This window comes from Lichenostomus cassidix, chromosome Z (genome assembly GCF_008360975.1).
Source record: "Lichenostomus cassidix isolate B80296 chromosome Z, HeHo_3.0, whole genome shotgun sequence".
NCBI classification, from domain to species: Eukaryota; Metazoa; Chordata; class Aves; order Passeriformes; family Meliphagidae; genus Lichenostomus; species Lichenostomus cassidix.
Genome location: NC_139511.1, coordinates 46,401,061 through 46,428,074, shown reverse-complemented (window position 1 = coordinate 46,428,074; position 27,014 = coordinate 46,401,061). Strand labels below are relative to the sequence as shown.

At 35.2% G+C, this 27,014-nt stretch overlaps 1 protein-coding gene across 2 annotated transcripts in view; it reads right to left on the bottom strand.

Annotated features, from left to right (window-relative positions):
• The window catches only part of PTPRD (protein tyrosine phosphatase receptor type D), a 1,173,827-nt gene that overhangs the window by 18,548 nt on the left and 1,128,265 nt on the right, over positions 1 to 27,014 (bottom strand). For both annotated transcript variants that reach the window (XM_085043363.1, XM_085043362.1), the window contains 4 exons: positions 18,680 to 18,799; positions 17,982 to 18,136; positions 738 to 1,023; positions 75 to 253 (listed from right to left, as the gene is read on the bottom strand). In XM_085043363.1, the coding sequence (XP_084899489.1) occupies positions 75 to 253; positions 738 to 1,023; positions 17,982 to 18,136; positions 18,680 to 18,799 (740 nt within the window). The remainder of the gene's footprint in view (positions 1 to 74; positions 254 to 737; positions 1,024 to 17,981; positions 18,137 to 18,679; positions 18,800 to 27,014) is intronic.

Sequence of the window (27,014 nt, the reverse complement as noted above, 5' to 3'; positions counted from 1 at the left end):
CTTTCAATGCAGTTACATAAACAAGTCTGTAAACTTTTAGAATATTACAGACAAGAACACAGCACTATTTGTACCTGTATCCATCAATGAAACTGGCATTAATATAATCAGAGCCTTCTACTCCTCGGATAGGCTGCAGGCATACCCTTGTGGACTCATATGGCATAATATTGACAAGGCGATTTTTGAATTTATTACATGGAAGATTGGCACTGATGAATCTTGAAGTGTGAGCCTTAGAGCTAGCAAGACGCTGTTGAAAACAAATTAGAAGAATTAAGGCCAGGTATAACAAAAATAAGTGACACTATCAGTTTTTATAATCTCTGCTCAGTCCATTAATTAATAATTTCAATTTCAGATCCTTACTTTTCAATATTCTTTTGCATTACCCAAATATTTGTAAAGCTTCTTTTAACACCTCATACAAGCACTAATGTCTGCTCCACTAGTGAATTTGGACAAATTCCAGTATAAAACCACTACACAAACACATATTTCAAGCTGTAGTAACAATAAAGAAACAGCAGGATTAAATGACCCTCACTGACTGGTTCTTGTCCAGACACCCATTGAGAACAGAACTGTACTTTTTAGAAAGGACCATCTTCCTAATTTAAAATTTCAGTCTTATGGTGTCTTTTATCTTTTGATTACTGGAAACAATTGGTGGAGAACAGAGCAGCTTTAGTGTTACACCATTTGGTTTTGGTTACCCACAACATAAAATCCCATACCTTAAATTCCAGTTCCATTCCTGTGACATTCTCGCCTGTTTCTATCTGTGTCAGCTTCTGGATATATGCATACAGGTTTCTGGCTGGCACTTCGGTATTTCCACATGTCACTGCTTCCAGCAGTGCATCATGGATAAAGATGTATTGGTCCTCAGTTTGAACCATGTAATTCCTCTGTGCTCTCATTAGAGTTACGTGGCCATAAATATCTACAGTCTTTTCATGCTTTATTCGCTCTAACATGGCATCTATCACAATGAAACAGCCAGTCCTGCCGACTCCAGCACTAAAAGAAATGAACACGGGAGAGAAAACATGGACTGTTTCATTCACTGTGCTTACTTTCATGCCATTCATGTTTTTTGTAATGCTGATTTGAACAGCACATGATTCTGAATATGAACATCAGCTTTTATGAAAGTGGTGGTGCCCTTAAATAAGTAAACTCCTTAAACATCCATTGCAAGTAATTGAGAACATGGAATGCTTTTATGTGAGATATTTCCATCTTGCAGTTTCAAGTTTGACCATAACAGAAATAAAACAACTTGCAAAATGTTCTCAAAATATATGCTCTTAAAAATGGAAATTACTGGAGATGATGAATCCTCTAAGAATTCAAGCTTTATTTGTAGCATGATTTCTAGGTCATTAAACATGCTCTTGTTGGTATTCTGTTTACAACTGGCAAATAATACTCTTACAGAAAATGAATCCTACATATTTCTATATCATACTTTGGTGGTAAACTTCCCACCCCTCTCCAAACTCTGCCAATGGGGCTTCTCTTAACACAGCTTGTTCTGCCCTCTGCTCATTCAATCAGCTAGGACATACAGTTAGTTTTTGCAATGCAGACCAATAACTAGTGAGCTGTGCCAGCTGTAGGCTGGGGAAATCCAACTGTTTGGATGCCAACTGTACTGAATCAAACCAGACCACCTTTTTGCAGCCATATGTATATGTGTATGATTGAACTTTATGAAGTTTTGTTTCAACTATTTGTATGCATGTACATGCTAAACAAAGCAGAAGTGTAAAATGCAATGGGTTTTGTACATAATTTTTCTGTCCAGGATCACATCATGCCTGTAACAAGGAATTATAGTTTCAGGCCTTCTAAATGCTTATTTTTTTCAGTTAGTGACATGAAATGAGGTACATAGTATAGTAAGCAAGAGTTTATACACCCTCATGACACTGAGATTAGTTAAATTAACAACATTTAAGAGCCTCACAAACCACAATTTTTTTAACATATATAGAAAGAAAACCCAATTATAACCCAGCTTCTAAAGGACAATCATATAAAAGCCAAAACTTCTCAGAACTCCTATATTTCCTGAGATATGAAATACCTTCAGTCCGTCCTGAAATTGAGAAGCAAGGTCAAACATTTATTTCTTGCATGAAACATTAAGAATCTTTGCCAATTACCAGCTAACTGAATTTACTTATAATCAAATCCGAAAGAAGTACAAAACAGAAAGACATTTCATTTCAGGTAAGCGAAGTCTTCTTTCTAAGCTTGCATATTTACATATGGTTAACCACGTATTCTTGCCACCAGTTACTCCTCCAAGCAGCAGATCCTCTTCAAACAGCAGAGGACTTCTGCTAACAGACTGAATGCATCAATCTCAGCTTTCTTAGATGCCACTCTGACAAGAATTAATCAATATCTGAGTTCAAGAAAATTTACCAATCAATGCTATTCATCAATGGGAGTTGCAGAGAAGGAAAAATAAGATGGCTATCCTAGCTAAATAGCAATTAATTTACCTTGCATAATAAAAGCTCTGCATTCCAGGAAAACATGCTGACATTAACATTGCTCAAAATGATGGAGAAAACTTCAAAAAGCTGTCTCACTATTGCAGTTTTTTTTTTTTTTTTGTTTTGTTTTGTTCTTGTAATGGCAATGAAATCAATCTAAATACCACACATTTGTATGTCAGATTGCTTTAGATCAAGTTTTAAGTCAATCCTTCAATGATTACTCTTCACATTCAGTTTTTGTCAGCTTAACAAGAGTTGGCCAAGTGAGAAATATGAAAGTTTGGCAATGCAGATTTTCTCAGTAATCTAGAATATGGTTCTTTTTCCTATCATGTATTAATGAATTGCTGTTCCAACACCATGTTTATAACGGGATATGCTGTTTTTCAGATCAAACGTCAAAAAGTTCACGGGTACCTGCAGACCACAACTACAAAATCCCAACTCAGTTAACTTGCAACTTCAGCTGGAATAAGCAATTTTCAGTTCTTCTTTTCATGTCTTTTATTATCATTACATTTATTTTTCCCGTGAGCAAACTCAAAGGCAAATAGTTATTAGCATACTCTAGCAGAGAAGATACTTGCTAGTCTACAGGTTTATGCAGAAGTTGTGAAGATCATTACAGCAGATCCAAACACATTATTATGCACTGATTTCGTTGTAACAATGGAGGCGCTGACACACTACATTTATAGAGGCATTTGGCTTCACTGGATCCTGATACACTCCTCTCTGGATCACTTTATCCAGCAAGATATTTAATTTAAGGTGTTCGGTACATTCTACTTCTGCCGGTTATAAATGAGCTGTGTGTCTACCAAACTACTCTTTTCATTTTCCACATAAAAATGGGACCACTGCTATGAAGATTTTAACTTAATTTTTCTTTGAAACATGCCCTTCCTGACTGCAATACCTTCTAACTCCAAACTCTAATAGCTTACTATACAAAAGAAAAAACTATCCTAGCCTAATATTTTATACCCTGTTTATTTTTCTCCTCTACTGCCACACAGCCTTCTTAATATGATATGATGCACTGCTGGGAAGGCATACAGTTTGAATCCTCACTAATAAGCCACTGAAAAAAAAAAAACCCTGTCTTCTGTCTGCTAATTATGCTAATTCAGCTAATAAGAATAATTTCACAAATAATTTCTACTTCTGTTATTGACTTTCTTGCCCTTTTGGTTTGCATCTTCTGGTGTTACTGTGAAACTTAGAATTAAAAAACAAATCTTTAATTTCAGTTAGTGAAAGATATTGTTATATTTTCAAGCTGAAAACCTAAGATATCTATTAAATAGACACGGCTAACGGGAAACTGTTACTGCTTCAAATATTGTCATTTACACTATTATAACATTTGTTTTCAATTTCTAAAAGCATGACTGACTCACTCCCATGAGCTGAAACATGCTTAATGTCCTGTGATGCAATACAGCTACAATAGCTACAATTCAAAAAAGGAAAATGAAGAGGCATAAGGGGGACATTCTGAATTCAAATCACTGTATGGATGTGTTAAAGGTTGGCTTTTGTGATTAATTTGTAGCTGTTTAAATGATGACCCTTTACTGATACTTCAGTGATTTGGCAAAGGAAGGCAGTGTAATTACCAGTATTCACAGATCATTTAATTGGAAGCAAAGACAGTAAAATATGGACCAAAAATCATGTAGGACATTTTTGAGTCATATCAGGGGAAAATTTTATTGAATATTACCGTTTCAGATTGAATGAAGCTTGCATTTATGAACTGAAAGTACACGAAATTGCTTGTGATATGGGAAATATATAAAAAGGTCTGGAACTTATTGAGGAACTTCATATGATTAATTAGATTCCAGTTCCACAGAAATTCTGTAGCAGTTCTGACAAGAGCAATATTTAGATTCTTTTCCCATTTTCTCCTTCGGAAATTAGAACAGAGTAGAAAATCACCCCTCTGTCCAGGAAGCAGCAAAAAAAGCCCCTAATGAAACCACTGAACACCCTTTTGAAAAGAGACATCTGACCAAAATAACATACAGACCTCGTGCAAAGAGGCAAATTGAAATTTCCTTTTAGAAGAGATACTGGACTGCTTCAAGAATTATTAACTGGTTTATAACAGACCTTTGAGAATTTATCTGCAAGTGTACAATGACTTTCTTTTCTTCTCACTGTGACTATGGTTGGATACCAGCCAACAAGGATGGTATACAACACTTTCTTAGGTGCAGTGCTTTACCAAATGGAAGACTTTACTGACTGAATTTTCTCCATCCCTATGCTATGCATGGTGGCAATCTTATTTATCCCTTTAAGTCACAGAAAATGTCTGAAAAAGAACATGGAATAAAAAAATCAAAAAACAGGAGAATATTGCATTACGAGCAGATAAAGCTTAGTCTAGAACTCTCCCTAGTTTTTATAGATAGTGGGCAAAAGCATGGGAGGGTCACAAACCAAAAGCCAGCCTTAGATGTTTCTTCCTTTGTGGAGCTTTAATAAGATTTCTCCTTTCAGTCTGTACATTCTCAGAATCCTAGTATTACCATAAATTCTTCAAATATAACTGCCCCAGATTTAAGCCCATATTTTTTAAAATATGCAATTGCAAAAGAACAATAATGTTTAGGAAGTAAATTTGTTCTTCATCTAATCCCAAGTTCAGCTCTGGAGAGATCAAGGACAAGAAGCTGTCTTACGAGATTGCATCTTGAACACAAACAAACTCTCAAATATTAACACACACGGAGTCAAAACTCTCATAAATTTCTCTAACAAATCCCACATACAGGGAATAGTTGTTTTTTAAAACCATTTTAAAAGCTGAGTTTTCCATGCAAGCTCAAAATGTAGCATTAGTAGTGTTCAACAAACCAAAAAACTTAAGAGAACCTTCAAACAATGACATTCCATTACAGCACTTCAAATCCTCTCACCAGACATAAATTAAAGTTACATGGAGGAGGTGAAAAGAAAATGACTGTTGTCCTTTACTTGTCACAGAACAATTAGGATTGTGAAACAAAATTATGAGAATTTAAAACAAACAGGAAGTAATTTTTAAAATAAAGTAGTGCATAATTAAATTGTGAAACTCTTCGTTACAGAATACCATGTATGGCAATAAATTCAGAGAGGAAAGGATCAATTAAGGGTTATTACTAACATGTTACAGACAGAACTTACCCTACAGAAATCCTTTCATCAGATTTTGCTGGAATTAGGATAGAGACTCTGAAAAATAACATTCTAGATATGTGCTGGGAGAGAAACTAAAATGCACTATCTAAATTTGGTCTCATGTCACAAAAGGCATAAGCATTCAATTTTTCTGGTGTAAATAGGATCATCTTAGAACTCTTCTTTTGAATTAACACTTCAGACCTCCAAGTACCTGACACCTTTAGGAACTATACCATTAAAAAGGCACACCATTAATTTTGATGCTTGCTTCTTCTTTCTTAAAAGAGACAAATTATAACTATTCTACCTGCTTGTTTCCTGAACATGAATTGGTGATGAAAAAAAATCTCTGTTCTGCTTGCGATATGGAATAGCAGAAATTATACACAACTGAAAAGTTCATTGACCTTATTTCATACCACTTATTTTTCTTATCATGGTTTCCCTTCAGGATTGATTGTTGATTCTGCATAACAATACATGCCATAATCCTGTTTTTCATTGAGGATTTTTATATATACACCTTACTTAATCACTATGTTATCTGAGTTCTTCAATTACTCAGACATATAAAGGAAATAAATTAAAATGAACTTTATTCCTCTGTACCATTTTATCGGTGTACAAGGATTTATTGTGATTTTTTATTTCAAAATTAATTCAGTTCTCATATATTCTTCTTCTTATTTTCTTACTTCTCTAAATACAATCTTATATATGCAGTGTACTGCATTCTGTACTTAGCATCAAAGAGTAACAATCCTAACTATATCTTCTCTGTGTTATTTGGTGAGTTTTCAGTGTACTTTATATTCTTTGTACTGTGTAATGCATTCAAAAAGCCTTCTTGACATTATGAATTCCACTAAAGAATGATCTAAAATTTACTGAAATAAGAGTTTAGAAGAAGAAAGTATTTTAAGGTTAATTTTAAAAACCACATCTTACTGTGACTTGTTACCCTCAATTAAAGACAGATCTGTGCCTGAACAGCTGTAGTAAATACAGAAAATAATACTTTTGGGTAATTTAGCAGAGGAAGTACACTGTGATCCTATAGTCAAAAAATAAAAGTGAAGATTACAGCACAGCAGAGAACCCAATGAACAGAAATTGTGCTGCTTGCTGCTAACAATTCTGTTGCTTGCTGCTTGCTGCTTGTTGCTTTCTTTGCAGTTCAGTCTGCTTTGCATTCTCAGGGTGGACTGTTTTGAAAAGTTGTTTCGTACTTGTGAATATTTCTTTCTGTGCTTTGATTATAGATTCATGGAGAAGAGCTATTAGCCTATCAGTGCACGTTACAGAAGGTGAACTGATGCTATCTGAAAATGAATTAAAGAATGTGGGAAGAAATGTGTTCTGCAGTACTGGATAACTGAAAGACCTTGAAAGTACTTGCTAGCCACTAAGATGATTCCAAGTTTCAGAGTCCTCTGCAACCTTCCCTGTTTCCAGGTGTTTGTATTCCTATTGTGGCCAACAATTGTTTCTTTTCTTAACAGCAGAAACTGCAAAAAGCCCTCGGGATTTTTTCAGTTTGGATTTTAGACTGATGGAACAGTGATGAGATCTGAAGTTGTCATCCAGACACAGGGCTTCATTTGGTGAGTACAAAGTAAATGGAAGACATATCATCAGGATTCCTCAGTCCACACTGGCTTTGGTTTTTCTCAATACCAATCACAGCTCAAAGCCTTAAATGAATCTGTTCACAATTCTTTTTTTCACAATCTTTTCTCACTCCCTGCTTCCCTTTTCGGTACTCTGAAAACTAGGAAATAACAGTAAATTAGTCCTGAACCTTGAAGCTGACACGACTTTAGTAGTAGACCTGTTGTCTTGAATCTCCAACAAAAAGATCCAAAACAATACAGAGACATTCCAATCAAAACCTGATATATCTAGAGGATACGTTCAGAGGATGAGACAAACATGATGTTGCTACCTCTGAATTTGGTTTAAACTGAAACAGTTGCAGTACAGTTTTAATGCAGTAAGATGCTACACAGTAGAAAATGAAGCTGAAAATAACTGAGGCTTCTCTGATGAGCTCACATGAATGCTAGCCCTGTTTTTTTTTAGATGAAGTGGTGAAAAAAAAATACCCTTTTTAATATCTCTGTCAATACTCCACTGACCGCTGAAGAGCTTACTTACTGGTACTCATTACAATGCTTCTTAACCTCTGAAATCTTTACACCAATATGAATTCTCTGTAACACAGAAAATCAGGTTGTGAAGGATTAACATCACTAAGCATTTCACATTTTTTAATCACAACTTGTCATTTATAGGTTACACACTAATATCTTTCTTTTCTTCAGGATTTTGAACTCATGAGAAAAAATTGTGGACAAGTTATAATGAAAATAATGGGAGTTTTAGTGCAGAAGTTTCAGTTTAGCTGCAAAATGAGCTTGGATATTATTATGACATTAAAAATTATTTTTAAAAATCAGGTGACAAAAAAAATAGACATCAAATGCAGGATTCACTTGCAACAGCAGCCACTGACAAAATCTGATAATAAATGATGAGACCCTGAAGTAAGTCTATAAAAGTATGAAAAATGAAGAAAGATTAATATTCAGGGCAGAATACTGATTGGAAAGCCTCCATGAAAAGATAACAGGACTATTTTTAAAGCTGCATTTTATTTCTAGAGACATGGGGAGCGGATTTAAAGAGACTTTCATGCTGATTACTTTAGATAAAAATACAGCCTGTTCGAAGTTAGCCAAACACTTCGGGTAGCCAAGTTGATGCAATGTGTTCCAGTATACTCTGTGTCTATGGATATTCCGGAATTTAATGTAGGTACAGCTGGGAAATCTCAGAGATACCCCTTTCCAGAATTCAGCTATTGGGTTATAAAAATATTTTCACATTTCCTGCAGATGGCTGGATTCTTTTCTTCACTCATAATTTTAATTCAGAATTCATTACGGACAGCTGCTGGCTCTGATAGAACCTAATTGCTCTTTTACTAGAGCTCAGCTGCAAGCAGTCAGATTTCCTTTTCCTTTGTAGAGTATATTATATATAAACATGGGTGGGGAGAAAAATAACCAATTAACTAAATACATATGGATAAAATGACTCACTAAGAGTGCTGATCAAATAATGTATCAAACTACAGCTTAGGTCAAAGGAAATTACAGGCCTTGTAGGACATGATAATATATATATGGAAATAATTATCAGCACCAACATATTTGTAATTTGAGATAACACATGGAAAAGGCATTGCCTTTGTTAAAAAAATCTTACAGAAAATTGTTTCATTTTAATGAGGGGCAGGTTATTTTGCTAAGCGAAAAGTCATCAGTCTTCAGCAGACCTGCTCAACTGAAACCATTTGTTGGCGAAATCGGAGTCAGGCCTCAGCATGTCCACTGAGCAACTTAGAAGAAAAGGGGGCATAATCATGGAACTATTTCTACTGCCTTACCTCTTATTTAAACAAAACAAAAAAACCGCAAACCAAATCAAAACAAAAACAACAACCACAACAAGAACAACACATCAAAAACAAAACAAAAAACCCCAAAAACAACAACAAAAAAAAAACCCAAACAAAAAAACCCCAAAACAACAAAAACCCAAAACCCAACAAAAACCAAACCCCAAACACAAAAAAAAAACCCTACAAGGGAAGAGTTTCTGTCACCCAAGCTACCAAAAAAGGGTATGTCACAAAATGAGGGAACAGAGGCAGACAGCAAAAATGAGAAGGGATGTGAGGATTCCCTTCCACTTCCATCCAAATACTGGAATGGGATAGAATATTTTGCTATTCCAACTTGCTATGATGGAGAACTCAGCAAAAAGCTGTAGACATGTAAAACATGAAACAGCCTCAAATAATGATTTTTTGAATCTTCTTATCCAAAGACATTTAGTGAAATGAGGGGGCATATATTGAAATTTAAAATAAATAAATATGTTCTAATGTAATGTATGAAACTAGTGAGACAAGGAAAAAGGTCAAATAGAATTAATACTGCCCGGTTTTGTTCTTCAAAATGTGTATACAATCATGAGTATAAGGAAAAAAGTATCCACCAGTTTCTCTAGGTAGGTAGAGGAATAAAGGAGAAAAGAATTGAAATCCTCATGAAGCAAGGCTAAACTAGTCACTAAATGTTTGCTGCCGGAGAGGAAATTTTACTGAAATATCATTGACATTGGAGTTTCGTGCTTTCCCCTGAAATTCCTGACATTTGCTATTGTCAGAGACAGAATTCTGGCCTAGACAGACCACTGATTCTATCTAGTAATAGCATTCCCTATGTTCCTTTACAGATTTCTGACTGCTACTAGAAACAAATCTTACCCTATGTAGTCACAGCAGATTTTTAGGATTTCAAAAGATAATCCAGCCCTGAGTCACACCAGTGGGGGGTATAATCCCCTGAACCAAAGGCTAAGTTCCAACCAAATATGGCTTTATACACATATGACTGATTTAATCAAACAGACCACAAGTAGGTGTTTTTCATTATTTGAGCCTGCATAACGAAATACTGTTATTACTTGTTATTTGTATGTTTTTGTGTTTTATTAATGGTTCCAGTGATACTTTCTCGGTTTTAGTGCTTATAAACAGTGAAAGCATACACTGTACAAACAGCAGCTTCAGTTCAGGTTTTAGAAAGGGCTTGTTTGCTGTGTAGAACTGGTTTCTAATTGAAGACAAAACTTGAAAGTGTATCAGTACCAGTTTGCTTGTGTTTTACACTTCATGGAGGATTTCTGAGTAATATAGAGTAGCATTTTCCCATTCTAATGAAAAAACCTATCAAGGCCAATTTTAAAGGACCCTCCATACTATCACATTAACTATGGTATGGTTGTTCCTGTCATGCTCACACTTCCAGGTTTCCATATGCAAGAACCAAAATTTGAGGAAACAAGTTAGAGACTTAAGCTAGTAAGACCCAGACTGCTGCTAGGTTGAAGAGGGGTGAGCTGGGGAAGGTAACTGGCATCTTTGCAATCAAGATCATTCTAACTAGTGACACTTAAATTTGAAACAGGGAAAAGAAAATCCAGCATCACCCATCCATCCACTGGCTCTATCAGCATACAGATGGGGATGCTGCTTTTTGTCTGTATAATTGCAAGGACATAGCCCAGTAATTAAGTGAGAGCTCCTGCATGATCAGCATAAAATATCCAGGGTCTTCAAATGTAAGATTTCTGGAATCTACATTTTCACAACCTTGAAAGTTTTTATGGTGAGAATATGAAGGCCAATCTGAACTCCTGTCTATTTGTGACATCTGTGACATATCCTGTTAATGTGTGTAATATCATACATTACACAATTACCAAGGAGTGTCTTGCTATACCAATTTTTTCAATCTAGCCTTTATCAACTTTTCATACAGATTCTCTTTTCCCAGGAAATTCTGCAATTCCAACAATGGATGAAAGACAGAAGAAGAATCCAAAAATTTCTTAATGAAGTGAATCCAGTTCCATTTCCTTAAACAGAGATCAAGCATCCCAGGCATAAACTCTGCAAGCCTTGGTACCATATCCTCTATAATATACATGTTGAAATGAAATAACTTGTAAGAATAAAGTTATGTGTAGAAATGAAATTACTCCCAGTCAGTTACTCTGATAGCACAGTCTGAATAGCTAAGACTATTAATACACATGAAGTACAAGGGAAAACATGGACATCAACTCACTGCTATATTTTTATATTAAGAGGAACTAAATATTCTAAGCAGGATCACCAACTGTATATTTTTACAATATGAGATTCTAATAACAGTCTTATCCCTCTCTGCTTTTTATTAGTGAACAATGGCTATGAGAAAAAAACCATTAATTAGATGTACAGTGACCCACAGCCAACAGCTGAAGAGTAAATAGTGTTAACGTGGTTTTGTATAGGTATGATATCCAGCACAGTTAAATATACAGTAGTAACTCAGTCACTTCTGGACAAAGACATATGGGTGAAGCAGCAAAAATTTAGAATATTTGTGATATTAAAAGACTTTCCATACTAAAATGTGTTCACTATCTTTTCCCCTTTAGAGCTTTCAGCTGTCCAAGGAAGTCAGTAAGGATCCTGAATTGCTCTCAAGAGAAGGAAAGGGAAGGAATGAGGAAGATTTCAGTATTTTTCAATCTTATTTGTGAGATTCCTGAATATGTACTGGGATGGTTCTTTTCCCCCACCGTGAAAAAGGATAGGCAGTCATCTGCAACCTACTCACTGCAAGGATTAAAAAATGAGCACTTGTAAGGCCTATGGCAAAAGAAACAGTTCAAATGATACAGAAGTGAAACAAAACAATCCAGTGGAAAATCATTGCCTTTGATAAGCATATTTTTTTTCTTAAATGTTCTATTTTTTATTCACAAACACTGAACAAAAATTAGGTAAGTATTCTACTTTAGGAAATAGAATATCATATGGTGTTTTGTTATTTTTTGAAAATTATCTTGTTTTTCACTCTGCCAAGAGGTTATGTTAGTATAGTCAGACACAGATTTACTTAAAACAGTCACATTCCTCCAAACATCCAAGTTTTTCTGTTTGCAAAGCAGCATTAACAGTACCTGCCAAAGCTTGACAAAGTATCTTAGAGATATGCCCCTTGGTGCTGGTATTAAAAGAAAGATTCAAACATATGGGATTGCACTAACATGTTAAGCTTTTAGGTAGTGTTACTGAACCAACTACTAAAGTTTCTGTGATGTTTTGAAAACACTGGCATAAAACTCCAAACACCCTCCAGTGCTGGCTTATTGTGATCTGATTAGCACCTGTTTGCCTGCACTAATCCAACTTCAAACAAAAACGTGTGTTTTCCCTGCTATCATTAGACCACACGTTAAGAGTATCACCAATGCAAAATCCTAGGGTTTAACTCTGCACTTTTTCATTAAAGAAACAATTTTTTCTAGATCAGCTCTGCAAATTAGGGCAAGTCATGTGGAGACACCAGCGGGATTGTGGTTTTCCTCAACTTCTGTGCAAAGGGACTGAGAAGGTAGTCTTAAAATGTAACTGTAAATGAAAAAAAGCATCTATGTGCATTAACTATTTCAACCACTATAGAAAAGTCTTCAGACAAGTTAATCTAAATAAGCTAAGTCAAGATTTGAACACATTGAGTAAAGTACTTACAAACAGAATGGGATTGCTAAATGTTGTTTGTGGATTGGTGGGGTTTTTTTGGTTTTTGCTGTGGGGTGTTTGTTTGTTTGTTTGTTTTTATCCAGCTTTAATTTATCTGCTTTCCTCTTCCAAATCTCACACTGAAAATATGGATCATGACAAATTTACCTTAACCTTGATCGACAACCTACTGAGCTATCTTTCCTAGCAGATATAAACAGAAAAAAAACCCTATTGTTTTTCCTGGGAAAAGAGTGCAAAGGCATTATGCATTTATGTTACTACAACTACACCTTTATATAGAGGCAGTCTTTCCAAAACATCTGATTCGGTAAGTTAAAAAAAAAATCTGCATTTTGGTTAGGCCTTGATGTTTCCCTTGGTGCTCTGTAATTCTTTCAGCTATGAATCTATATTTCTTTTCCTTAAAAATAACACCTTGAAATGTATTTTAGCTACCTCTTCCACTTCAAAACCTGTCAACTTTTCTGCACAAGTGTGCTGGTTTTGTCTGGGGTAGAATTTATTTTCTTCACAGAATTCTTGTTTCTGTTTCACTGCATGGTGCAGCTCAAGGAAATTGGGGTTGCATGGGAGGTTGGGAGGAGACACAGCTGGGACAGGTGACCCCAACTGACCTTACGGGATATTCCAGACCATGTGGCATCATGCTCAATATATAATGTGGGGGGAAGAAGAAGGCAGGGGGGACATTTGGAGTGATGCTGTTTGCCTTCCCAAGGCAAACCTTTATGTGTGATGGGGTCCTGCTCTCCTGGAGATGGATGAACACCTGCCTGCCCATGGGAAGCAGTGACTAAATGACTGAATTCCTTGTTTTTCTTTGCTTGTGTGTGCAGCTTTTGCTTTCCCTATTAAACTATGTTTATCTCAACCTATGAGTTTTCCAGCTTTTATCTTTCTGTTTCTTTCTCCAATCCCACCAGCACAGAAGTGAGTGAGCAGATGTGTGGTGCTTGGCTGCTGGCTAAGGTTAAACCACAGTAACAAGTAAGAGCTTTGACTGGTAAAGTGTGCTTAGGAAATTTTCAACATGTTTTTCACTTCTATATTAGAGTCAAATTCAATCCTGTACAGGCAATCAAACTGTTATCAAAAATAGATGTCTAAATGACATGTGAAGATGCATGCTGCATGTACATTAGTGATAAATAATTATCAATGTTTTTGGAAATTCTGATAATATGATTCTGTATTTTTTCTTTGCAATTATCACAAAAAATTATTAAAAATATTTCAATATGCATCCATTTGACATACACTTATCAGAACTTGTCTTATTGAGTTTAGCAGTGTGGAATGGTAATACATACATTCTCAGTTTATTTCACTACTTGGAACCCTGATTTCTTTTTCTGGTCATTGGTATGTGAACAGAATGCACTCAGGTATCTACAGGGTGGGTTATTCCATTGTCAGCTGTTTTCAGGTGGACTTCTCCCCACTAATTACATTGTAAATTATTAAATAAATTCTTCACACATGGAAAAACCATTTCCTAGGGACAGGATATTAAACTAGCTTACCAGCAGCTGAGGCTTTGATACAAACTGGTCTGGAGTCACTTGCAAACTGGGTTTCCAGCTACTTTGATTCTCTATAGGAAATATAACTATCCCAAAATCATGACAGAAACTAGGAAAACCTTTAAACCCATTAACATGAAATGGACTGAAAGATAACTGCTGGTCACTATTAAGGCAGATGGGTAAAAATGCAGCAAGGAAAACCTTGGGCCAAACCTTTCACTTGCAATACCTACTTATAAATACAGAATAAATAGGGGGTCACTCTATAAGGATCAAGATACAGAGAGCTGACTCTTGTATTTATTCCTCAACCATGCACGGTTAGGAATAAATTCTCCCTGTACTTAGTTGTCTGATAGATTTGTTTCTCAGTTTCTATGGTTTAAAAGTTTGCAGAAAAAGGCTTCCAAAAGCTTCCACAGATTCTTCAAGCCTTCTCTTTTTATCAAATACATTTTGAAAGGCAACTCTCTTTCTCTTTATACTTCTTACAACATATGATTATTATCATTTCCTGAGCTCTGATAGTTTGTTAGGTACTGGAAGAAATATAAAAGAAGGTGTCAGTGATGTCTCAAAGGCTTACACTTGCCACTATGAATCCTGTTTTCCTTCTACAAACTAAACTCAGAATACTCCTTCAGTGAGACATATTGGAAAAGACTGCCTTCCATAGGCAAAGGATATAAGATATGGTTCTGTGTTACATTGTTAGGGTCTAGTCAGAAAAGTCTTAAGTACTTTTCCAATCTGGATGATGAAATGGGAAAATTTAATGAAAAGGGATTTAGGTAGTCCTGAACACAAAACGGGAGACAATGACAGACAAGATATAGAACGAGGAAAGAGGAATATTAAAAAGGAAGCAGAGGCAGACTAGGGGACAGCAAAAAAACAAATGAAAATCAAGTTTGTCAAGCATAAAAATATTTCAGTTGAAAATAGTGACTAGTAGAGGGCAGTAAAAGGAGATGCTTGACAAAAATTGGTAGAATGCTACCATTAGAATGACAATCTTACTGCAGAGAAAATACTAAGAAAGGTAGGAACATACTTCATATTGAAATGGTTCAGCAATATGATATAAACAGTGAAACAAGTTTAAGAAAACAATGGAACTAAAGGACACAAATAGAATATAATTAGAGTGGTCCACACAACAAATCAGTCTAGACTTGGAGAGAAAAAATTGATAAAAAGGTGAAATGATTTATAATAAGAAACAAAGATTGGAATGGAGAAACTTACCAAGTTAGCAGAAGAGGAAAGAGGAAAGAAGAGGAAAGAAGAGGAAAGAAGAGGAAATAAGAGGAAAGAAGAGGAAAGAAGAGAGGGGAGGAGGGGGAGGGGAGGGGAGGGGAGGGGAGGGGAGAAATGGAACACAGGTTCTAATGAAAAAACAACTAATGTGCAGAGCTTGCTTACTTTACTGTTTTAAATTATTTTTTATGAGCTTGAAGTGAAATGCTTATGCATCTCCAGTACTTTAATTTCAAACCAAATGGGAAGAGTTTTCATGTTTCTGTATGAAAGACGTATTCTTTAACCTAAAAATACTGTGGTGATGCTCTGTTGTTGTTCCTCTTTTGATTTTTTAAACCAATTTAATAATCATAGAGTCAAATAATATCCTGAGTTGGAAGAGACCCACAAGGATTATTGAAGTCTGATGCCTGGCCCGGCACAAGACAACCCCAACAAAATCATGTTGAATTCAAAATGATAAGACAATATGAATCTCTAAATATAATGTTGCTACAATATGCCTGAAAATTGACACTCAGATTAACATTACTATTGTGAGAAATACTTTTAGTAACTTATTAGTCTATCAGTTGGATAATCAGCACATTACATTGATGAGTTAATTAGTACTCATAAACTTTGGACTCTCCAGAACATTTGCTGCTAAATGTCTAGCCACATAAAATTTTTAATTACAGAGACATAAATTTTTAAATTTGTCAGAAACCTGGTTTCATTAATTCTGCTCATAGACAAATTGTTAGGAGTGGAATTTAAAAACCTTGCTAAAATAACAGGATATATGAAAGTCTTTTCTAGAGGTTATGTTGTGTGAAGTGACTGAAATCTTAATGTCTCAAGTAACTATATACAAAAGGCAAAAAGCTTATGTGTAGGAGATTATGCTTATTGCAGAGTATCAATAAATGAATTAATAGGAAATTGGGGGAAAAAAATCCCCCAAGAGGCATCAAATTGTAATTCCTAACATGACTACCACTTTCATTGAAATCTGCAAGCAAAACTAATGACAAAGAGAAAATAATGGCCTTGTACTTCATCAGTACCACTGAGTGATAACAAGCAATGAATTTTATTTCATCTTTTCCAATGACTAGTCATAAGAACTGATTTAATTTGCCTATTTTTGCACTGAGATAATTTAGGCTATTATATTAACCTAAGAGCCTTCCCAGAGTCAGAAGATTCATTTCTTCTATTATGTCTGCTTTGATTTAGAGTATAGCATCTTCACTGTTGAGCAGCTTTGGAGGTATGTTATATATGGATCAAGCTAATGAAGTTGCATCTGAGGAAATCTACAAACCTAGAAAACAATCAAAATGTTTTATGACCCTGCAAATGCAAGTACAAAAAGATTTGTGTCCATTCAGGAAATACTCAGCAAACTTTATAAATATATTTGTGTTATTATTTATATTTATTCCACATTTTTAATCCAGGTGTTTCAATAAACATGAAATATCTGAGTTCTGTGTTCTCTGATATTTGGAAACAGTCTGTGCCTTTCAACATTGAAGTGCTGCTTATTTTATTTTCCTGTCGACTTTATTTTCCTGTCTTGTTTACAGGGGCCTCATCATTTTAAAAGTGTTCAAATCACCAGATTCCACAGCTGGCTTATCAATATGTTAAGAAGTCAGAACTAGACATGGTGGTGTGCTGTAATCCTTGTAACTAGTGTTCCTCAGGTTTTGGATGACAAAAGTAAGGCTGGTTTTCAAATATGCTAAGCAAATGTAACTTCAGTGATCAGTGTGTAGTAGCTCTCAGCATTATTAATTGAAGGTATTCCAAAATGAAGTTCACAAAAAGCAGTGATCTTGGGAACTTTCTTTGAAAGAGGCTACAGAGTAAGCTGGACAACATAAGACAACATAGCCCTGGAATGAGGGGAACCCATCTTGGAGATTATTTCCATGACATTAGAATTGGTACGCATGTTCTAACATGTCCTTATCTGCATGATTTTAAGGTTTTCTCAAAGATCTGCTCAGCAATTTCCAAAGAATCCGTATCTCTTCCTCTTCATTTTCCTTAGTCCCAAAACACTGAGAGCCATAGATATATTTGTATTCTACCTGCAGACATTCTCCCTGGAGATCTTTAGATGTTCTGAAATTAAATTAATCGTGCATAGACCAAATAAAATAATTCTAGCTTACTCAAGTTGGCAGTGCCATACTCAGGTCCTTGATTTGCAATGCAACCATCCTTTTCTTCAATAGACTGAGAAGTCTATCTGAAGAAAATTAAGTTTTCATCTGCAACAAAACAGGAAGCAGTAACCTTGACAGAACACGCTTAGACAAAACTTCTTACCTGCAGTGCACAACCATAGGTCCGGCATCAGGGGGGTTGCAAGTCTTGACTCGTCGCAGGAAAGCTAAGAATGGTGTTGGGTGTTCTGGGACACCATGGTCAGGCCAGGCAGTGAACTGGAATTGCCTCACTTCCCTTTTCTCACTTGAGCCATTCTATGAAATTTAAAAATTTCATGACAAAACTGCTTCTTGAGATAACACTGGCACTTTTCAATGAAACAACTGTAGAAGCATATGTACCAGTGAAAATTATTTAAATAACATTTGAGGCCAAAAAGAAAAAGAACTCAGGCTATGGGGGGAAATCCAGATTACAGATTCAAAAAATGTTAGAGCTTTAACTGTACAGTTATGCACCACAAATACCAGAGCTTTAGTTGGTGTTCAGGTTTTTCATGGTGAGAGCACTGCATTAACTCACAAAATTTCATGGTATAAGGAAAATGTATTCCGTAGAAGTCTCGGGGTTCATCATTGTTAGGAGGAAACAAAGGAGAGAAAGCAAAAGGAGGGGAAGTGGAGAAAGGGGGTGAGGAAGTAAGGGGAAAAGGCAGGCAGGGAAGACAGGAAGCAAAAACAAGGAGGACAAGGTGACAGGATGGAAGTAGATGATAAGAAGGAAGGAATGTGAGGGGAAAGAAAATTGCCAACCTTTCAATTTAAAAGTATATAGTAAATATAAATAAATATATATACCTTGTAAAGTGCAAATGTACGAACACAGTATGTTGCCAATTCAACAGTGTCTAAAAGAGTCACTTGGATTAGTCCATAAGTTTCTGTGCCTCTGCTTGGCCAGTATTGATCACACTTCACCTGCAGTGAAAAATATGTAATCATTTAATACATTTAACACTGAAATTTATTACATATCTGACTTTATATCATCATAGGTTTTAAAAGTATGTGGACTCAGAATGGTCAGTAATTGCTAAGGATCCAACACAAGAAATTTATTTTATCGTCCACAAGAACTGCTCTTCTGGTAGTAGTTTATATAATGTCTTCTTCCATAATGGGTAATTTCAGTAGGACAGATAACAGAAATACTAAGCATAGATACACTAAAGAAAAAAAAATAGTTTATAGTAGCTTAAAATATGACCTCTATCTTTGCCTTTCACAGTTCAGAATTCAGTAACAGTACTAATCTCTTCAAAGTAGATGGAAAGTTTTTTAATATTTGCCATATTTTACATTAGTCCCCAAACTCATAAAACTATTTCTTGTATGTTAGTATTTATTCTGTATAGAAGTAGCTCAGTACAAACATGGATTTTTTTAGAAATAATTTCTGTATACAGATAAATGAAAGGGCATCAGCAACTATTAGCTGCACCATGAGAAAATAAAATTTCCTTCCAACATCAGTGCTCACCAGAGATTAAACATATAAGAAAATTGTGTGCACAGGCATTTAAAAAAAAAGTTTTGGTGGGGAGTTCATCCATCAAATTTCAAAAAACACAGACCATTTCATTAGGACAAATATTAATTTCAAAAATTCCATAATTTAGAATATTAAAAAATTAAATTATTCTGTCTAAGATGAAAATTAAGAGAACCATATTCTTATCATCCTTGCTAAGGCTCAATAATTTGTTTCAGTTAAAAAAGGTATTTACAATGAAAACTGTTAAGAAAATAGAAATGCTGAACCCCTAAACCAAATGTACCACAAAGCAGTATAGAGGTCAAATTACTCAAAATACTTTACTTTCAGGGGCTGGTAAATGAAACTGAGACAATCAGTCTCTGTTCTATTTATAACAACACATTCTCATCAATTAGCCCTGCCTACAGTACAGAAAAGAAGTTTAAATTGAGTCCAGTAACAACATGTTGCTTTTTTAAATAAATGTCTTCATTAATCACTCCAAGACAGACTCATAACAAATTCAGTGAGTATACACTAAATGTAAGAAACAACAGAAGGAGAATATGGCACAGTATTTCCAATAAAAAAATGTGAATTGTCATGCTAATCCAAGAGAAAAAATGATTATTTCCCTGAAATGGAAAATTAAGATATGCATCTTTGAAACTCATGTGTTCTCTAGGTTCTTCATTCTGCACATTCTGCGTATTTATTGAAAAACAACTTCGTATGCTTTCCAACCCTCCAGTCCCAAATAGCTTTTGCTCACAGATCATTTTATTTTGAGACTCAGAGGTCACTGATCACAAACAGTTCACAAATCACAGTCTGAGAACAAGTAATCTAGATAAAGAGGAAAAAAAATTCTAGCAACTGATGCAGGTGATAAGAATTCATTAATGGCATAATAAGAGGAAACAATTTTTTACAGGAAATCATAGTTTAATTTATAGATAAGGAATTGCAAGAAAGTAACTAAAATGTTTACTGATACTGCACTATTAAAAAATGGGATTGGTAGCAAAAAAATATCTCTTATTAAGAGGCATCAAAAAATTAATTCCTTGTGTCTTAGTGAAACACTGAAAGAGTAAGTACTGCAAATAGTTCACAAATATCTGTGATTTATTTTCAACATTCCTAGAACTTGCCCCCTTGGTCTTCACAAACCAAATGGGAAAGCATTTTTTCAATTGAGACATTTAAATATAATTAGGGTAAATCTAGTTTTGCTTTAGCATATTTCTATATAATATAGAAACAGTGCAACATGTCTGTATTGGTTACCTGTATTTTTAACAAACAAGTCATAGTTTATAATTTATTAATTCCCACAGAATGACACATTTTTAAATGGAAAATGTTGATATATAATAACTGTAATTTGTAATCTTAGCAACTACAGATTTAATATAAACCTCTGACTAAACCTGTTTTTTCTAAAGAGGTTTTTTTTTTACTTAAACAAATGAACTTTTAATTAAAACAAGAAAGAAAAGTGTAGCTAAGCCCTTGCATGCCTAAATATGTAGTTCTCTTCTTTACCCTGCAGTTCTCACACATAAATTGTATGCTCATAGAAGCAGTCCCAGCTTCCAGAAAGCATTCCTAAAAAATCACCCAGCTTGCAGTTTGCTAAGAACAAAATCTGACCAGATTGAAAAGGACAGAAAATGTTTGTTTTATTTTTATTTTGTGGAGTAATCTAATGTTAAAAATATACTCAGAAGGCTATAGACAACTGCTCCTTTTCAGTTAGCCTGGGGAAAAAAAAGTGCATGCTCCTTTAGGTGCAGATTTTGTTTTTTTTTTTTTTTTTAATGTACTAGCTTACCTAACATAAATTTCAGTAATGGTATAATCTTTTTAAAATACTTTCTGTGAGAGCTATGTGACACAGAGGACTACTGCTGGAAGCAGACACCAAGTATTCAGTAAGAAACTCATTTTGTGGAGTAGTATATATATTATTTGAAAGTGGAAACTGATGAAAATAAGTATCAATTCTTTTAGAAAGAAAACCTGGTTTCATGTTGATGTGAATTTGACCTTCTGGAAGAGCACATGAAGCATAAGTTGATTGAACTACATCTTTTGTCCCTTTTGCCCATTGATTTTTCTCAGAACAAGTCTTCTTCAGAGATGTGTCCTTATGTGCCTCCTACACTCTTGCTCTGTGATCATAAACCTTATATTCCCAATACTCCTAACAACTGAGAGTCCAATTTATCTTTGTGAGAGATCAAACAATGTTTTCTATTGGACTTCACTTGCAGCAGAGGACCAGGTAATAAAAGTTAATTGGTAGGACACTACTTTCTGAGATAGAGTTCTTTTTAAATGTTTTATTCTATGTTAAGACCCCAGACTTCAACTCTTGAAGTGGAAGAGGTTATATGTTCTGTGTTATTCTCAGAAAAATATTCTCAAGCCCCTTGAATCATCCAAAATTTAACACTAAATGTCAACAAGTCAATTTTGGATTTTTTTGCAAAACGTGTTCTAGCTTTAGCTCTTTAGTCTGTGTTTAATTTCTCTGTAGTAAGGGTCATTTCTTCCTTGTATGTGTAAATTTTGTGTAAAAAAAATTAACGTGGTAAAGTATGGCGATGATAACACTTGCCCTCCCCAGAAATGCAACTAGAGTGTTTTTATTTTCCAATATACCTTTGGTGAATTTCACAGTCCTCGCCTTTCTCTTATCCATGTAGCTCTGAGGTCCAAGGCTTGATCATTTCCCTAGCAGATGATATTCACCTGCACCCAATGAGAGTTTTACTGTGGCACTAACTATATATGAAAATAACTTTCACCCATAATTATCTAATGTTCTCTTGCCTGCCACCAAAGATGGAAAAATGAATGAAACAGATACATGAATGTACAATAACTCACTGGTGATTTAACACGGTGTTTTTCAAAGAGAAATTAAATTATAAGTACTGATAAACATACCTTTCACTACTACTTTCACTATCTGATTATCAAAAGTTCCACACTGCCAAAACCACTACATACAAGATCAGAGCATCTCTGAAAAGACTAATAAATATATTAGAAAATATTTTAAGTACCATAGTAGTAGATGTAACTAGAATATAAAACTAATGGTAGACACATTCTCTTAACCTGCCTCTCAAACAGACATGTTTTCTTTCCCTACATTTCTTTCACTCAGACCATGCAAATCCTTGCTTGTCATGGAAGTGCAAGTATTCACTAAAAGCAAAGCTGTAAGAAAATGTAAATGCTTCATTTTCCATTAAAAATGAGTAGCTTGAGACATTTTCAGACTTGAAGGGTTTTAGCTACAGAGTTCCTAAGAATATTCGTGGATATTCACACTTCAACAAGTCACAGACACTACAGAACATGCTGCTATGCATCAACAGAGCTGAAGGAAGTGTATTTCCATATGAACATATGAATACAAAGATTCCTGACATTCAAGGGTAGAGAAATAATTTTCCAGTATAAAGTTCCTTCATTCAGGCTGAAAAGCTCCTTCAGGTGATTCTTAACATATGAACATATGACCTGCTACAGGACATCTAATATTATAAGGACAAAACACAGATCAGGAAAGAGACAGCAAACTAGCATCAGGCAAGTATATATAGCATATTCTTTGCTGTTAAGAACAGTGTATGAATTATGCTGAATCTACAGTAGAAAACATCAGTAGTACATAACGAATTTCTTGCTCTGGTTTCCTTACTAATAATAATACTTCTGCAGACAAAATTTTCTGTAATATTTTCAGATGATCTTCCTTCAAGAATAAAGTATCACTCAAATGATGTTGAATGGTAATAATAATTGTACAATAAAAAAAGTAATGCCAGCTGTTGGTGATGGAACCTGCCTCAAACCCTATCAGGCTCGTTTACTGGCTCAGACATTTCAGCTAATGTTCTGTCTCCAAACAGATGTTACTCTGAAGCCATTTTCCTTTTTGCAACAATGCCTTGCCACCTAAAGTTTAAGCTTATTTGAGTCTAAAGCTCATAGACACGGATAATAGTATTTGAAATTATAATGTAAAGATAAAAAAATAAAATCCAGAATACAGACACACATTTTTAGTCCTTATTTGAACAAGATTTGCTCTAGTGTCACTCATTGACTTCAGTTATGACAGATTAAAATATAAGCTCATAGTCATAAATAAATTTTAGATTTTGGTCTTACTTACTGTAGCCTCAAAAAAGAAGTTCCAAACAGAGTTTGGAAGCAACATAAATGAACCATAGGCTAATCAATTCATAACAAATTTTAGTCCTCTACTAAGTCTTCAAATCCACCCTCATTACACCCCTACTTTCTGAAACATCTGAGATGTAATTAGTAGGCTAACAGTTAACACTGAAATGCAGTTGATTAATTAAACAGATTATTCTCAAATTGTTTCCATTCTGATCCTTATGAAAGAGTGTGGTATGGTTATTAAAACAAAAGGAAACAGATATTAAAAGGAATCTTGGGTGTTTGAAAGTGTTCTCTATCTCAATTTTCATCTTCATCTATACAAGCAAAGAACAGTTCAAGACTATATTGCTGATATCAATGTGAGATGCCCTTTTTTGAGCTCTTTCTAACAGCAGGGAAGACATGGTTTTAGTGAATTCATTTTGAAGGATAAGTCTGTCAAACAGTTAACTTTAGCAAGATTTTCCAAAAAGGTCTTGAAAAGGTTTAAATGAATGGACTGACTGAAAAAGAGAATGTGCTGACTACTTTTTGTTTCATCCTCTTGTACTCTAGGCTGATCACTGTGTGCAGCCTGAATAATCCTTTCACTGAATAAGATATTAGAGTATGAAGAACATATTGAACAATTCAGCCTGCCATTCAAGTGCTTTAATGAAAATCTACTACTTTCCATAAAAGAGAGCTATTTCTTTAAGCTCATATGAATATTATGAAAAAAATCAGTGAAACAAATGATCAAAAGGAAAAAACATCAGATCAAAACAATTCTATTATCCTTGTATTTTTGGTTCACTTGAAATGAATAGTATGAAAAAAGTCAGTGAAACAAAATGACCAAAAGAAAGAAACATCATATAAAAAAAAATCTGTTATCCTAATATTTTTGGTTCACTTGAAATACCACTAATACAAGAAAAGGAAATTGGAAACATTGGTACACTGGAAAATATTTTGAGGACCACGAGGTCTCAGTTTGGATTTTGATTTTTGAATGGAACTCCAAGTCATGGTGAGCTTTCTACAGCTGGTTTAATACACTGATAAAATCATGATTCTAAGACTCTATACTCACTGAATTTTGAAAACAAATATGCAGAATTTTTTATCTTCTAACTCAAAATGTCAATGGGAATTTTCTACATGTGGCATGGTTCCTTTGTCTGTATTAAGAGAAGAATTATATGAGGTAGTAATGTTACGTCTTACCTCAAGCACTAAGTGAAGGAGCTAAGAAAATGAAGTCAAATTACAGAGTTAGAATACGTTTTTGACTAAACCACTTGCTATACACTTGCCTCAGGGAAATGGTATCTTTATAGAAAACCATCAGTTTACCCTAACAGTTAAAAGAAACCACACAGAATGATAACACAAAGAACTAGATGGTTGCCTTGAAAAATACTTTTGGCATTACCAGCTATTGCCAGATTGAAACCATTATTTCAGGTAAGACTTGGGTGCTAACAATTCTTGAAATCTTACAGTGGAAGAGACCGCATGCAATATCCTTCATTCATTACCTTCCATTCTGGAGTTTCATTAATAATTCAATAAAAATCATCTTTGCTGCAAAGTTTATTTCTTCCTCCTAAAGCCCCACAGGCAGGGAAAATGGTTGATTACTATGAAATTGTTTAACACCCTTTCATATGGTGGTAGACTACTTTGATTTCTTCCCCTCCCTTACATATAAAACAGATCAAAATCTGACTTTTCCCATAAATAATTTCTCCAACATCTGAGATGTTGGAGAAGTTATTTCTCCAAAATCTGATCATTACTGTTCTCTGCTAGATTCTCTGCAATTTACCAAAATCTTATCACACGGGGTATTAATTCTGTATGTTAACTTCAAATGTATAAAAGCTGAAATACCCAGACTTTCAGCCTGGGTAGTGTGTAAAAGCAATTCCTTCACAAAATTAACCCTACTTGTAGTATGGCATTTCCACAGCTATTTTACTGGATAATATTAATAGTCTGAGTTTTAGCTGAGGCACCTTGGCACAGAATTTCCACCTGAAATGTACCTAGGAAAAGAAACTCTAAGCTTTATTGGATTAGATTCTTACATGCATTGAACACCTATGGCTGACTGCATTTCAGTGACAGCTGACGGTGTTCCTGCCCTTGTGCCTCTGAGAATCCTTCCTTAATAAACAGTCATATGGTTGAGTTTTACAATTCTGACACTACAACAGGTGACTCCACCTCGTACAAAGGCGTAGGAATTCTTAGACTGTGGCCATTGCATTCTGTTACAGTGAAAAAAAACCAAACAAAACAGTACAAACCTACACATTTTTATTTTTGTAAATCTGGTGAACACATGGAGTACTTGATTTTGTGTTTTTCTTTTTTTTTCCCAGTTCCCTCATTCATTCTTCATCTGACACATATCTTAGTATGCAGAGAGCACTACAGAAGTGTGAAATTCTGATAGCACATTATTGATACAGAAGTTATTGGTTTGCCATTAAAACTAGGGAATGAACAATGACAAAACTGCACATTTATTCCTCTTAGTAAAACAGTACAATTCGATATGAAAAAATGCCATCTGTAATGTGTCCTATCTGCTAATATCTGCTGAATGATATGTTAACTTGCCAATTATCAGCTAAAGACATGCATTATTTTTTCGGTTTTCACAAAACATAGTTAAATTTCTTTTTATATTGTCCTACATTTAAACACATTTTGTAACTTTAAAAAAATCAGCACATTTTTTACACACCTGTTCTGCCCAGTATGAAACATCAGTGAAAGTTGTCTGCAAAAATCAATTATATTTTGTCTAAACCAAGTAGAATACAGGTGTATTTGGGAACTGTGTTGGTTTTGCTTGGCTGGGTTTTGGAGAGCGGGGGCCCACAAAGAAGACTACTGTCGGAAGATTCTGGAAGCTTTCACCATGTCCAGCAGAGCTAATCTCTGACAGCACCAAAGATGGACATGCTGCTGGCCAAGTCTGGGCCAATTAGAGTTGTTAGTAATGCCCCTGTGATAACATATTTAAGAAGAAATCAAAACAAAGGGGGCAGGCAGTTTTTCTAGCCAGAGAAAAGGAGGAGGTGGGAATATGTGAGGGAAAACAACATGGAGACACCAAGGTCAGTGGAGAAGGTGGGGGAGGAGGTGCTCCAGGTGCCACAGCTGAAATTCTTCTGCAGGCCGTGGTGAGAGCCATGGTGAAGCAGGTTGTCCCCCTGCAGCCCATGGGGTCCACAGGGGTGCAGAGATCCACCAACAGCCCATGGGGAGGTGCCCATGCTGGAGCTGGTGGACGTCTGGAGGAGGCTGTGCTGCAGTGGGAGTCCCAGTGGAGAAAGAGACCCTGCTTGGAGGCTGGTATAGCCTGTCCTTGGAGGTCTGCACCCCATGGAGGAGTGACACATGGTGCAGCAGTTTTGGGAGGACTGTCTGCCCGTGGGAGGGCTC